At 42.8% G+C, this 14,683-nt stretch overlaps 1 protein-coding gene across 1 annotated transcript in view; it reads left to right on the forward strand.

Moving 5' to 3' along the window:
* ELMSAN1 (ELM2 and Myb/SANT domain containing 1) overlaps positions 1-13,503 on the forward strand; it is a 33,877-nt gene extending 20,374 nt beyond the window's left edge. Inside the window, exons 9-13 of the mRNA XM_009277577.2 lie at positions 3,442-3,530; positions 4,691-4,840; positions 5,045-5,218; positions 5,625-5,824; positions 7,271-13,503. Of these exons, the coding sequence (XP_009275852.1) occupies positions 3,442-3,530; positions 4,691-4,840; positions 5,045-5,218; positions 5,625-5,824; positions 7,271-7,487 (830 nt within the window). The 3' untranslated portion in view covers positions 7,488-13,503. The remainder of the gene's footprint in view (positions 1-3,441; positions 3,531-4,690; positions 4,841-5,044; positions 5,219-5,624; positions 5,825-7,270) is intronic.
* Positions 13,504-14,683: the final 1,180 nt, after the last annotated feature.

Below are 14,683 nucleotides of genomic sequence, written 5' to 3' on the forward strand. Positions count from 1 at the left end.
TTAAAGGCACTGCTCCCACTGTTGGCAAGTCCACCAGAACAGGTTGTCCTGGATAATGGAGTGGGTTTGCAGGGTCCTTAGCCTCCTTTTTCCCAGGGAGTATGGACAGAAGCTTGGGACAGAATGCGGTAGGTCGTGGGCAGCTATTAATTCCCCAGTGGCTATTGACTTTATATACCGCATCTGACACCCACTGTGCCCAGCCAGGTTGGGTGCTGCAAGAGCCCATTGGTGCATTTGACAATGCCATTCGTCTGGGGGTAGTATGGGGTATGAAAGATCCACTGGATCCCTTCGCCCCATGCCCACTCTTGAACCACCCCAGCACTAAAGTGGCTTCCATTATCTGATTGGATCAATTGGCGTTCGGGTAAACAACTGAACCACAACTTCAGACCTCTCACAGTATTATCTCCCGTCGCTTGTTGTACTGCTTCCGCTTGGGTTAACCCCAACACCACTTCAACTCCTACTAGTACATATCGTTTTCCTTCAGAGATCCGAAATGGACCAATGTAGTCCACCTGCCAAGTGTCCCAAAACCCTTTATTATCTCTCAAGTGCAGGGGTTGGTCCTTAAGAGGGTTGTGTTCTCCTAATCAAGTGCGGCATAGGCCACACGTGGAAATAACGGTATTACACAACTCTCTGGTTACAGATCACCTGCTAACTGCCTCCCTGAACAGATCTTTACTTCCCAAATGGCCTCGTTTTACGTGCAACCATTCCAACAAATGTTCCTATTTTTCCCCCTCACCTTCCATGGCCATTCCTGCTAAACAGGTCAATGAATCCACCTGATTATTCAAAAGGTGATCCCCTGCCTGGTGTGCAGCAGCCCATCCTACTAGAAGGGACTTCTGTTTAGCAATATTTAGGATTTTTTCCCACTTTCCTCGTTGCCACACCAGTACCTGATTGACCTCCCATTGGTTTTGTTCCCAAAATGGGAGCCATTCAGTACATCCCTTGAACACAGCATACGAATCTATGTAAATAAACACTGGTTCTTTAGTTTCAGCCTCTCTAATAACCATGCTCCACGTGGCTGCCAATTCTCCCAACTGAGCACTTCCCTCCCCTTCTGTCACGATTCGGTCCCCTGAATCAACATGCTGGGCTACCGCTCGGTATTTCCATACCTTTCCCTCTCTTCTAGAGGACGCGGCAGTGAACCATACGTTTTTTAGGTGGGGTTCAAATGGAGGGGCAGGTTTTATATAAGAGGGAGGAGGTCCCTGGTCCGGTTGATTGCCGGGCAGTTCTTCTATTTGGAGTATTTTGGGTGTTTCCTCACCTTGGCCATTATTGGTGATCTCTGTCTTAATCACTGGCCTCATCACCACTTCTTCATTCTCAGGGTAAAATATTTCTCGGTCAGTTTCCAACTCCTTAGTCAGGTACAAGGGTCTTAGGCCCTGTTTCTTGGACAACTGTGCCAAGCTTGTAAATCCTGCACACTGTCGGGAACAGAATTAAGATCTGTCCAATCAGGAGATTCTTGTCCCCCTTCCTCTAATTCAGACCGTAAAATTTTTTCTTGGTCCAACACATCTGACAGAGCCACACGGAGTCGCTGAGTGGCACTATGCTCAGTGGTCAGTTGGCTCCGCAAGGCTTCCACTTGTTCTTGCAAGGATTCAATCATTTCATCGCGTTTGCTTAATTAGGTGCCTCTCTCCTGGCCTGCCACTAGTGCTGCTCCCAACACAGCACACACCATGACTTTTTCTTTTCCTGGTCGCGCCTTTTATTCCTTCGTAAGTGTTGTAATTCTATCTGCTACAGCTTTTGGGTCATGCCAACTAATATGGGCCCATGCCATTCCTGGTGGGGAAGGGCAGGCCTTATATTCCTTCAGCTTTTCAGTAACGGGGGAGCAGTCAAGCACCAGCATTTCCCAGGCAGCCATGGCTTGCCACTGCTCGAACCTCTCCCGGCTTATCGCTGAGAGGTCACTTCCCGGCTCTCCCCGCCCGCACTCACCGGGTGGAGAGTCAGTATCCCATAGGACCTTCCAACACTGAGGGGATCCTGTCCGTGACACCAATTTATATGTCATGTCCCACCTCCGAGAAGGGGAGAGTGACTAAGATTCGCAAATCCCCTCAGTGTGGATTAAGGTGAGATAATACTCAAGGTCTGTACATAAACATAAACTTTAATGGAACAAACATTCTGTAAATGTTGACCCTCTCACAATTATATCCACCTAAGCTGTGCGGCTTTTTGAGAAGTTGAGGTAGGCCTTGGGTTACTTAGCAGCTTTAAGAGGAAAGAAAGAGAGAGCAAGCTAGAGGAGAGGTAGGGAGATCACCAAGTCCTGGATCCAGCATCAGACCTGCCAATGGGGGTGTCAGTGTGGAGAGCACCGCAGAGGCTCGCACATGCCCCTATTTATTGGCCTCAGTCCCTGGACTTCTGGAACCTTCTCTCGCCCCAGTTCCAGGAGTGGCTGAGACACAGTCAGTCAAGGGAAGTGACACCAGGCCCCTCCCCATGACTGCCTTTTGCTACTTCTGGAGCCTTCTCTCGGGGCATTGTCTGGGCTCACAGTACAGTCACTTGGGCCTCGTCCCTTACCCTAGTACGTACAAGAAAGGCTGTGGTAACCTCACGATCACAGCCTCTCTGACGTGAATTTCCAGGGTGGAGTTAAGAAGGGGTTTTATGGGAAGAAGAAAGCTCAGCCAACTGTCGATGTCTGTCAGTGTTTCTGCAAAATTTAAATGCTGTAAACTGCCTTTGTAGTCTTGTACCTAATTAGAAAATAGTCAGCCATATGACACTAACTTCAGTGATCTAGAGTGACCCTAGTCACCTGAAAGACCTGATATAAGGTGGTAGAGAGACTTCTAATAGCTGGTGCCACAAAGCATAGAAATTACATTTCTTCATTATTACACACTCCTACTATAATGCCTGGGAAATATTACTTGGGTAATATCTATAAGGCAGGAGGAGATTCCAAAATGTGTTTATTATTAGAGGCAAGGGTGCTAGGATACTAGGAATATTTGAGAAGTAATAAGTCTTCAAGTACAGTGGATTGCTGCTGAAAGAGAAGATCCTGTTCTCCTGCCCCACCATTTCCCTTGTATAAAATCTAATGACTGGTCACCACGAAGTATGGTTATTCGCCTTGCTGTTTTGTTGGAAAACATCTCAGTTCTTCTAATTGACTGTTCTTTGCAAGCTGAACTGAGTTAACCTGTGGTGATGAGTACTAGACCTAGCCCAAAGGAAGTGATGAGAGAGGAGGGCTGAAGTGGGGTCGTAGGAGAGGGTTTAACAGCAGTCTGCAGTTATGCTGGATTAGGTGTGACTGCACCCTTGCGTGTGTGTATTGGTCTTACTTAAGGTGAACATGAAGAAAAAGTACATAGAAGAGTAAACATTTGAAATTCCAAGGGCTTCAGTTACAACTTTTTTTATCTACAGGATCAGACAAGTGGAAAGTTGCTGAAAAAAAACTTTTCAACAAAGGCATTGCCATCTACAAGAAAGACTTTTTCTTGGTCCAAAAACTTGTAAGTTCTTTTTCTTTTTTTTAAATTACAGCAATGATACATTCTTACACATTTGAGCATTTAATTCAGAGAGTTCAATCTTGATTTTTCTGAAACTTCAGTATTAAGCATTAAGTCCTGCACTCAAAAGATTTCAGAGAAATTCTGTCATCCAGCACAGCATAAAATCTCACTAGATAGCTAGAACAATAGTGTTTGTTTTGCTGTTGTTGTTTACTTCACCCTTGTACTTACTGCATTACTTCCATTAGTCCACACTGTAGATATCACTTCTACAGGGCATATTTATAGAGTGCTGGTAACGTTCCAATACGGCTTAAATGGCTTGCTTATAAAACTAAATAGAAACACATCCTTGCTGCTGCTGATGAAAAGGACCAAAGAAGGATATGTGAATGATGCATTCTTTAGGATCTTTCTTTACAGTTTTCTGTGGCAATGATAGTAAACATGACCATTCCCATCTGTTTTCATGAGGTATGACGCTTCAGTGGGGGGGAAATCACTGAAGAAGAGTGCAAAACCAGGAGCTGCGTACATATTTCCTGAACAAATTCCCCAAAGGCATTTAAGTTGCAAAAAGCCCAGAAGCTAAGAGTATATTCCAAAACTTCCGGAAAAATCACTGATAGAGAATACATAGACAGTCACAGGTCTGTGCTGATAATTGTCTACCACCATATGTGTATGAAATGCACGTGGCCAAAATGGCAAAGGGCTGCAAACCTTCTTTTCCATTTTTGGATCGGTATTCTGTTCTGGTCTTCTCTGAAGTGCTGGAAAATAAAGCTCCCCCATAAAACTGAAAGGCTGCTCTCAAGCCTGACAGCTCAGTTGGATGGAATGTTTCGGAGGCTAAGAGGTGCATTGAGCTTACAAAGTGCCAGGTTCCGTCACCTTTACATTGACCAGCTTTTCTTTGGAAAGTTGGTCCTGTAGTTCTCAGTGAATAACAGTGGCAATAGGGGATAAGCTGTGGGATGGGGCACACAGACAAATACGACACAGAAAAGAAGGCTTTACCAGCAGCAGTTGTGGTGGAATGCAGACTACTGGGGAAAGAAAAAATACAAAGTGTATTTACTGCACCTTTAGTAATTATTTATAAGCCTTCTTAAAGTCATGTAATCCATTGGACTTTTATGTTTTTTAAACACCAGATAAAAACCAAAACAGTGGCTCAGTGTGTGGAATTCTACTACACATACAAGAAACAGGTGAAAATTGGTCGGAATGGGACCTTAATCTTTGGGGACATTGATGTTGCTAATGAGAAGTCTATGAAAGATGAAGCTGAAGTTGACATCAAGGTAACTTCCTAAATTTCTCTCACCTCTTTTGGGCTGTGGTGTGAAGTCTGATTTTGTCTGTTGTCTCATTTGCTGGTAAAATCAAAAGTAGAAACAATCTGGCCAGTGTGGAGGAGTCCAGACTCACAAACTTGTGTCCTGTGTCACATAATGACATCTACTTATAGACACCAACATTAACAGTTCCTTTATCTTCTGGTGAAGAGTTCCCATAGGTTTGCACGTGTTCTTCCTCTCAGAAGGGACATTTACAGTGAAGAACAGGGGCATGAGGAGGAGGAAGAGGAGGAAGAAGAGGAGGCAGAGGAAGGATTGGATAACAGAAAGAAGAGCGCAGTTCCTCTCAAAGATGAACAGACACTACAAGATGGTGCAATAGTAAGTGCTGCTGCATTGTGCATGTTGTGCTTTCTATGCCACCTTCACTCTGCAGCTAGTTTAGAAAATAGTAGGTGGACAGTTCCAGCTCTATAAAGTTTGCACCTCTGACTTCTCCCAGAGCAAGAGACTGGGCTGAGGTAGCTTAGAGTATTACTAGCAACCAGACTGTGTGCTGTGGTGGGAGAACTGAGATGAGTAAGGGGAAAAAAACCCAGTATAATTCTTTGTGGTTGGTGCACACGTAGGACCATGATGAGAAACGTCCTGAAAATATCCTGAAGACTTTCTTGTTGAAATAAAACCTTGACCTGGAATAAATGAAGCACAGGAGCTCAGCCATTGTTTTTCTTCTGATGGTGGGTTTAAGTTTCAGTTTGCCTTAACTGTTCCCCTCTCTCCAAAGGCCAATGATGCCAATATGAGGAGTCAAGAGGCAACTGTCACAGGCAGAATTGGAAGGAAGCCAAGGGAGACAACAGTGAAGCCTCGAAAGCCTATTACTGCTCCAGTGCAGAGGAGAAGGCGGAAACAAAAGATAAAATTAGATGCTACCAGTAAAACTCAGAACACAGAAAACACATTTCCATGTAAAAAATGTGGCAGGTAAGAGCAACTCCGCTTCCAGCAATAGTCACAGAATTGCAGTAGGGCATCTCCTGTGGAAGCTTATTCTCAAATGAGCTTTCCTTCTGTCTATTTAGGCCAGAGACACTGGACTAAATAATTTTACTGACTTATTACCCCACTAATATTCGCAGATTAGGGGTTTTTACATACATTGATATTGAGATACTACTACTTGGATAATTACCTGCTGCTGACTGTTTTTCTTCAAATGGAATGAGACACCACCTGCATTTCACCTGTGTGGAGTATTTGGTGTTAAGCTGCACTTTCAAACAGTTGCTGTATTGCCCCTCTGTAATGCCTACATTTTTGTAACAAGTAATTTCTATATATTTGCTAGATCACATATTAAGAACATGGTATAGACTTACTATGAACAGTGGTATAGAACTACTTAGACACTACCATTGTTATAGCAGCAGATATTAGGCCAGTGGGTACACAGTTCATCTGATTAAACTTGCACCCATCTTTTGTGTCTGTAAAATATATTTGTCTTTCCTCTCACGGTTGTAATAGTTTTTGTAGGTTTGTTGCCAACAGATTCATAAATGTCAAGAAAATTCAGTTCCCTACATAAATTCCTTACTCCTAAAACAACAGAGAGTCTTGCAATACCAGTAGTTATCCCTTTATTTAAAAAAGGCACCAAGCTAGGGGATGGCAAGAAAATGCAATCTCCATCTAGTTACATCACTAGGGGTGTTGACCGATTCCTGCTGTGGCTGGGACTTAGCTGGTCCTGCCAAGGTGCCCTGTCTCTGTGCCGTCGGGGAGCACGTGGCATTGGAAAGGGCAGTGCTGTGAGAAGTGAGGCAGTTGGGATTTGGTCCTGGCCACTGACAGAGGAGAAGCAGGCAAGGATTCTTAATGGTGTCTAAACTTGGCTTGTGACATTTGGTGCCAAATCCAAATAGTTAATGGTGAAAGATGGAGGAATAGATCATAGAAGTATAAAGTTAGGAGGAAATAGCTCAAGTGTTTCTAGCTGTGTGGACAGGGCTTAGGAGTGGCATTTGGCCATTGTTCACCTCCATGTTTATTGTATTTTTGCAGCATAGGGGGAATGCCCAAAAAACAGGGCCCTGTTGTGTTAAGCAGCACGTGCGTATTTCAGATACCAGTGCTGCCTCTCTGAATTTAAAAAATTCAGAATGAATGAGAGATAAGAGGAAAAGGCTGCATTAAGAAATGAAGTGAATGGTTTGAGGGTGCTCAGGACCTCCTGCTAGCACTTCACCTACTGCTGGCACACGCTGAGTCAGAAGTGGTGTTTGCTATAGATGCTCTATTGCAATGCCAATGTGAGTTCCTATGCCAAAGCTCACAAACGTGAGGCTGGAGCAGCAGAAGCTCTTTTGGAGAATTAATGAAGGAGACTGTAGGAGAGACCAATGCTAACGTATATATGTGCTTCCTCAGGGTGTTCTACAAGGTGAAGAGCCGCAGTGCTCACATGAAAAGCCACGCAGAGCAGGAAAAGAAGGCGGCCGCACTGAAGCAGCAAGAGAGAGAGGCGGCAGCAGCAGTGGCGGCAGCAGCAGCCCACAGCCAGGCCCGGCAGGAAGAGAGCAGCGAGAGCGGGAGCAGCAGCAGTGGAAGCAGCAGTGTGAGCTCAGATGAAGATGGAGAAATATAGCAGCAGACCAGAAGTGGAGGGAGTAGCAAGGCTGGACCCAACCTCCCTCTTGGTGGTCTCACTTTTTTTGCTTGCACTTTTCTTACCTGACCCATCAGGTCTCAGTTTCAGTGCTGCCATTTCCTCATGCCACATGTTCCACTTCACCTTGCCAGTACTGACCAAACCGGAATGGTGGATGAAAAGATTTGTTTCAACTTCTTTGTTTGTTTGTTTGGTTTTTTTTAAATAAGATTTCTATTCTATTTATAATGGTACCTGAGGTACATAATAGAACAATGTCACCTGCAGTGGAAGTAAGTTCTCTCTCAGGTCAGTCAGACCTTTCTTTTTGTGCTTGTCAGGAATCATGATAACAGGACTCTTGGATATAAAGGTTTCCAGACTGGAGCAAGAAAATGATGCTTTGCTCTGAGCTAAGTGTATCCAGTTACTGTGACACTGGTGATTTCTAGATGTTTCCTTTCTCAGCAAGTTCTCCTTCCTGTTACACTTTCCTGCCTTTCTTTCTGAGCATTTATTCGGGCAGCCAGCAAGTTTTGTGGAAAGATGGTGCGCACTTTTGGCCTCTGCTTCACAAAAATGAAAAGCGGGATGAACAAGGCACTCTTCTTCCTTTTGAGAGGAAGTTTTATTTTTCAAAAGGAAGCCTGAGGTGGTTTCTTTTATGCCATTAAGAATGCAGCAATGGATATAAAAATATCCTGTGGGATTAGAGTAGCCACAGGCCTTGCGGGTTGTCTCATCTTGGGAAAAAAAAAAGTCTGCCTTTGATTAACTTAATGGAAAGTAGTCTGGGCTTCACAAGTGCAATTTGAAATGAAAACTGCTGGGTTTGACTTTGCATAAACGAGAGCAAGTTTGTTTAGTGAAAATGAACCAAGACCACCTCGTGCGCTGGATTGTGTGCACCTCAGAGCTGGGAGGAATGGACTCTCATCTCCAGCAGTCTCCTTAAATCCCTCTGTGAATGGCTTTTACCTCTCAGCACATCCGTTTCTTTCTTATGGCAGCCCTTGTTTATTCCTTGAAATTCCATCATCAGGAGCTTGTGTGGTGGGGCCTTGGTTTCCCAAATACTTCCTGTCAGACAGTATGTACCTGCAGGAGGAACTTGTCACTTATTTCCACACGGGTGGCTGGACAGCCCTGCCTGCTGGGTTGTTCTGCTGTGAGCCTTGCTCTTTGCTGAAAGTCTGACCCTTCAGAACTGACTAATAGCCAAAAAAATCTAGCCGCCAAAAGCCTGCTGGTGAAAGAGAGTTAAGAAGTAGTAAAGTGAAGTAAGTGGTCCAGGTGACGTAGATGTTAGATTTGCACAGGATTGTTCTGTACATCTTTATAGCCCACATTTATCATTATTTCATAAAGAATTAAAGAATCGGATCACTTCCCTGTGCTTCACGGCTGGTCAGTCCCAGCCCCGTACCCCGGCTGCCCAGCTCCCTCCCTCCAGCCAGTGCTTAGAAGCAGCGCTGATCCACCAGCTTCCTGGGCGCCAGCCGGCACTCTGTCAGATCGCGTGTGCGCTGCTTCGGTGGTGCAATGCCGAAGGAGCCGATCGCTCCTGCATTCCCAGGCAGGGATCCAAGCGGGATTGCTGTACGTGAACTACAGAGTGTTCCTGACTGGCTTTTTTTTTTTAAATCTTGACCCTTCAAGCTGCTAGATAAATTCCGGGTTAACTATGGAAAGTGGCTCTAACTCCAGCGTGCCACATGGCAGTCTTTTCCTGCCCTGCGGTTTTAGGCAACCATGATTGCTTCACTAAGTCTGGGAGGCTGGGTATTGTACCATGTTTGCTTTGACATATATATGCCTTTGGATAGAATCCTATATCTTAATAGCAGAAACAGTTACTACTCTTATAAAATAAGTAGGAGTGTCATTAAGGACTGCACTTTTTTCAGTGTTGACACTTTTGCCTTTAAGTGTTCAATTTTCTGCCAAGGTTGTATTTTTCATTCCTAACAAAAGGAGGTTTCCTTTCAGCGTTTGGATGACTGTTCCATGTCCCTACATGCACGGCTCTTGTTGACTAACTAGGCTGTGGAAGCAGATGGCGTGTCACGAACTGTTAAAATCATTCAAAAACTGCAAAGAACTAAAAGCTACTAATCTTTAAAAAGAAGCTTAAGCAAATCAGTCTTCCTATTAAGAGTTTCAGTGTTGATAGTTATCTTTTTCCTTTTGTAAATTGGAGAAAATACTTGTCTGCCATTATCCTTGGGCCCTTAGAGAGAACAGAAGCTTTAGCACACTGTGCCAGGACAGGCAGTAGGTGAAGCAGCTGGACCTCATGGTCCACTTGTAGTACTGGGATTAATTCCAGTAAAAAGCAATGATGCAATTAAACTTAAAGTTCTGAAGTATGTTTCTGAGAAGTTGCCAATAGTTTCCAGATCTTGAGAACTGCAGGGCAGGGCAACAGTGCAGAAACAAGCAGGGCTTGTGAGTATATCTAAAAAGTATTTAAAGTCATGTAGATACTGTTATACTGTTGTAATGAATGCGTTTGCCTGGAGTACCAGTGTCGCAGCAGCAGAACGGTGTACAGTTACTTAACAGAGACTGGGAAGGCCTAGAAACACATAACAAAGAAATGGAGAGAGGGGTAGAACTGGCACACATTGAAAAATACGGCAAAAATGAAGGGTTTTTTTTGTTTTTTTTGGTTTTTTTTAGATTGGCGAGGAGAGCTGACTAAACTTGAGAACTAAAGTAAGGTTAATCAAACTGTCTTAGAAAAATGCTTTCACTGTCCTTGCTAAAACAGTGCAAAATCAATCAGTATGTAATCCTTTAGGAAAAACCAGACTGTTCATACTGGGACAAACCAAAACTCTGTCTAGCTCCAGGTCTTGTTTCTGGCAGCGATCAGGAGCAGATGCTTAGGAAAAAGCAAGGGATAGCATGGACCAGCAGGTATAGTTCTAGCTAGAAAATAGGATGCTAAACTAGAACCTACGTGTGTTCTCCAGTAAGGCAAATCTGCAGAGAGGTTTGTACTGAAATGTGCTGTTCTCCTTAAGGGCAGAATATCAGGATATTCCTCTGCCTTTTACTCTTCTGCTCTGTGTATCACCTGCATTTACTCTAGTATTTTTAGTGTCTGGAATTATGCCTGGGTAATAATGAGCAAACACTTAGTCATGGCCCTCAGGAGTTTTCAAGTTTGAAGTAGTTTTAGATATGGCATAGCAAATCATGGTGACAAACAACTGATCAGATGAAATGAAGTACAAAGATTTAGGGAGCAAATCGTGGGATTGCTTAAAGTACCAATTTAATCTTCTTTCAGATACGATGATGCTTGAATGGAAGCATTATTATAGTCTTCCAAAGACCAGACCTTTCCCTGATTCTCCCTATTTTAGGAAATCCATATAAGAGTAATTTTTCCTCTTATCTAGGATAGGCCATTGAGGTGCTGATAAGAACAAATCAGAGATTTTCTTTTAATTGCACAAAAATGATGTGTGTATTACACACTGAATGCAGTACTGGTTGTTTCTCTCCAACACCCTGCTGCAGTAGAAGAGAACAGGAAGATTTGATACAGTGAGGTCTGTCACTGGAAGAAAATCAGAAAAGGGCTTTTTCTGAGGATAACCTCTAACAGCTGTGGGTTAGCACAGCTGACCAAAATCAGGTAAATATTCCAAGTAAGTGGATCAGATGGAAATGTTTCTAAGCATGTTTACATATTGCCAGTAGCCACCAGAAGACCTCTTTTCTGTCACGGTGATAAGTAAAAATGCTCCTCTGAGTGTCTTGTTTAAAAACAAACAAGCAAAACCAAACCTGCTGCCCACTTGCTTACAGTAGCAGTTTGGGATTGATCCTACATCTGAATTAGATCCTGCCTACTAGCAAAAGTTGGCAGAGAATTGTTTTAATGAAACAAACCAACCAACCCTCAATTGCTGTGGACAAAGCATTTGAACTGAATTTGTCTAATCTGGAATGAATGCTGTTACTCTTAGTGGGCGAAAAAATTACTTGAGTGGCTCTTTACTGCAGCACAGTGTTAATTTAAGGCTGTGGTGTTCCAATTTAAAAAAAAAAAAAAGATTCTTCGCTACGTTCTCTTGATTTGTCTGTTTTAAAACCCTATGCTCGTTATTTTCCATCGTTTAAAGGCCTATTTACTGATCCCCAATTAGTATAAGGGTTTGCTGTTAATTTAGAAAAAAGGCAGTATATGCTCAGTGATTAAGCTGAGTTTGAACAAGGCATCTCTTTGCTTTAGCTGTCTTTTCTATGGGAACAAACACAAGATTTATAGACTGCAATTCCGTAAATGTGCACTAATAGATTTGCCTCTTACAGTGTGAGACCAGGCTTCAGGTGGTCGTATGCCCAGTAGTCAGGTGGCTGCATTTCAAAACCATTACCTATTTGAGCCTTGATGCCAGCGTTGGGCGTTGCGGAGATGCAGCGATAGACCGCATTTTGCCCTGATCGCGTACTTCTGCCTTTCTGCCTGTGCCGTCTGCCCTTTACAGCTAGATTCAGTCTTTCAGGTTTGTGGTCTGCATGGGATAGCGTCTCAGTTTTGTAAGACTCTGTGTGTATATAATTACTAGATCTATGCATGCACTTGCAATGCATATCTGATATAGCTACAGGTGTTTTGCAGTCTAGCTGCAAGAACAACTCTGCATTTTAATTTATTTGATGCTTTTCCATTTACTGATACAGGTAACGGTATCTGAGAGAACTCAACTCTGTAAGGTGAAGGCCTACAGAATTTCAGTCGGCTGTGCAGGACCTTGGTATTTTGCTAGCTAGGACCAGGTGGGAATATAGCTGTTTGAAGGCAGGGCAAAGATAGAAATTCTAAAGCTTAAAGGTAATCCCATACTAGAGATACAATGTGAGGTCCAAATTAGCTAAAAATACCCTCTGATTTATCAAACTGAGGCTTTCGGTCATTTTTATCATTGCAACAATCTTAGATTAAAATCAACATTAAAAAAAAAAGTGTTTCCTAAACCACAAAGAGTGAGCTTTCTCACTCTCGGCAATTACACACTTCTTAATTCTCTTCCAGGCAGCGGACTAGAAAGTCCCTATATATACATACCCTATTCTGAAAGAAGTGGGAGTAGGGAGGACTGTAGCTATAGAAGTCTTGTCTGCTTTCATACAATGGCACTTTTAGTCCAATGATTACCTCTGCCAGAAACCGTATTCTAAACCACATTTTCCCACACAAACTTTCTCCCTGTTTTATCTTCTGATGTGTGTCTGAAAGTTTATAAAGCTTTAAAGAGACGGAGAAGCGGTGTCTGCAAATCACGTTTGATTTTTGTGGGGGTGAGTTTCTATGTAAATTCGTCGCTTGGGTTCAGCTGCTTTACTTGCCCTCGTTCTCTCCTGCGTCAAATGTTAGGAAGACACAAACTTTGAATCCCCAGCTGTCTAAGGACTTTTCTTTCCAAGACTAGGATTCCGCTGACAGCTGAGCCTGAAAAAAACCTTAACTTCTCCAGGTTAGAAGACAACATATATTTTTATAGAAATGTGATGGTGTATTTTAAAAACCAGTTTCCTGCAGCTTCTCCACGTGTATTTTTCCCCTTGTAGTTCAGATTTGATATAAACTTTTTTGTGTTCCTTCTTCTTATGTTCTGTTTTTAAATTTGTAGTCAAAGCTTTGTTGTACTGTACAGGAACAGTCAGCCTTTGTAATTACTGTATAAATGCTTTATAATAAAGTATATAACTTTTATTTTAACAAGTGAGCAGACACATCCTTTTGTGTGTTTGCTGCCTAGGGCACCTTTTAAAAGACTGTTACATGTTAAAAATGTACATATATAAATATATTTACCTGTTGCTGTACAGTTGTGATAGACTGGACTGAATTTATTTTTTTGTGTGCTTTTTTATAAAATATTAATACACTAAAGGAAATCTTGCTGATGTGATTGTAATGTACCATGTAACTTATTTACTTAATATCCTCTATATATCTAAAAACCCTTTTATTAAATGAGGTTTAAAAAAGAGTTTCATAGCTGAGTTTTTTGACGGTATGAGGGAGCGGCTGGGGGGGTTCGGGGTGGTAGTGACTGTGACGCATTCATGCAAAGGAAGCGGTTACGAGTTCTTTTAGCTAGTCTGCTCTCTCGTCATACCCACCTCTGTGTTCTCCATAGCAATTCTCGAGGCTTGTTTCTCAGTGTAAACTTCTCCCCGAAGACACCAGCCTGTGACGTGTTTTATGTCTTCTAGCCAAGAAAATAACTGGCAGATGCAGCTCCAGTTGCTTTACGGAAGCGTTGATTGTGTGCGTCCCACTCCAAGCCAAGCACCTTCCCAGAATGCCAGTAACAACATTGATGGTGTGTTAGACATTCACGGGGAATAGTTCTAGGTCCGCTTCTGCGCTGTAAATAAGGCCAGCTGCATTCTGACACTACCTGAAACAACTACAAAGACAGTGGGCAGAGCAAAGGCAGCATGGAGTAACTTAGTGCCTGAGCGGCCTGTATCAAATCTCAATTCCCGGCTGGCTGTGGCTGGGACAGAAAGTAGAGACTGAAGTAAATGAAGTAAACCTAGAGCTGCTGGAAGAAGAGTTAACATTTTCCTGCTGTTTAGTAGTTGAATCTGCTGGTTGTAGAAACAATGACTCCAGTTCTAAATCATATTGCATCATATTTTTCAATGGTAGAGTTTAAAAAAAAGTTTTAGTAAATACTGTCTTAAAGGCACTTGTCTGTTACCTGAATCTAAGGGGGTTTTTAAACATATTTTGTTACACAGCGCTAATCTCGTTTCCTCTGGCAGGAGCTGGATCTCTTGCTGTGGATTTTAAATATTAATACGCTGCCATCCATCTTCAAAACAAAGGTTTGAAGATGTTTTGGTAGGTTTATACAAATTTAAACCCTCCTGTTTTGGTAGGTGACTGTTTTTCGTTAACTAGGCTACTGTTTCTCACACCTGTGGGTGTGAAGTCTTTAAAAACTGCAAATGTTTCAATACATAAAGCAGATGGTAGAAACGTGTATCAGTGTCTGGCCTCCTGCTAGATTTCAGTTAGAATCTAAGGCAGCACACTGGTTTTCTTTTTAGTTGTTAATGTATGCTGGCAAATTTTCATTTCAATATCCTTGGCAAAGCTGGTGGGAGAAAGACTCGGCCCAAGACATTAAAACGCGTTTTCTTCAGCTCCGTGTAGA

Source organism: Aptenodytes forsteri, unplaced genomic scaffold (assembly GCF_000699145.1).
Source record: "Aptenodytes forsteri isolate BGI_AS27 unplaced genomic scaffold, ASM69914v1 Scaffold146, whole genome shotgun sequence".
In the NCBI taxonomy this organism is placed as follows: Eukaryota; Metazoa; Chordata; class Aves; order Sphenisciformes; family Spheniscidae; genus Aptenodytes; species Aptenodytes forsteri.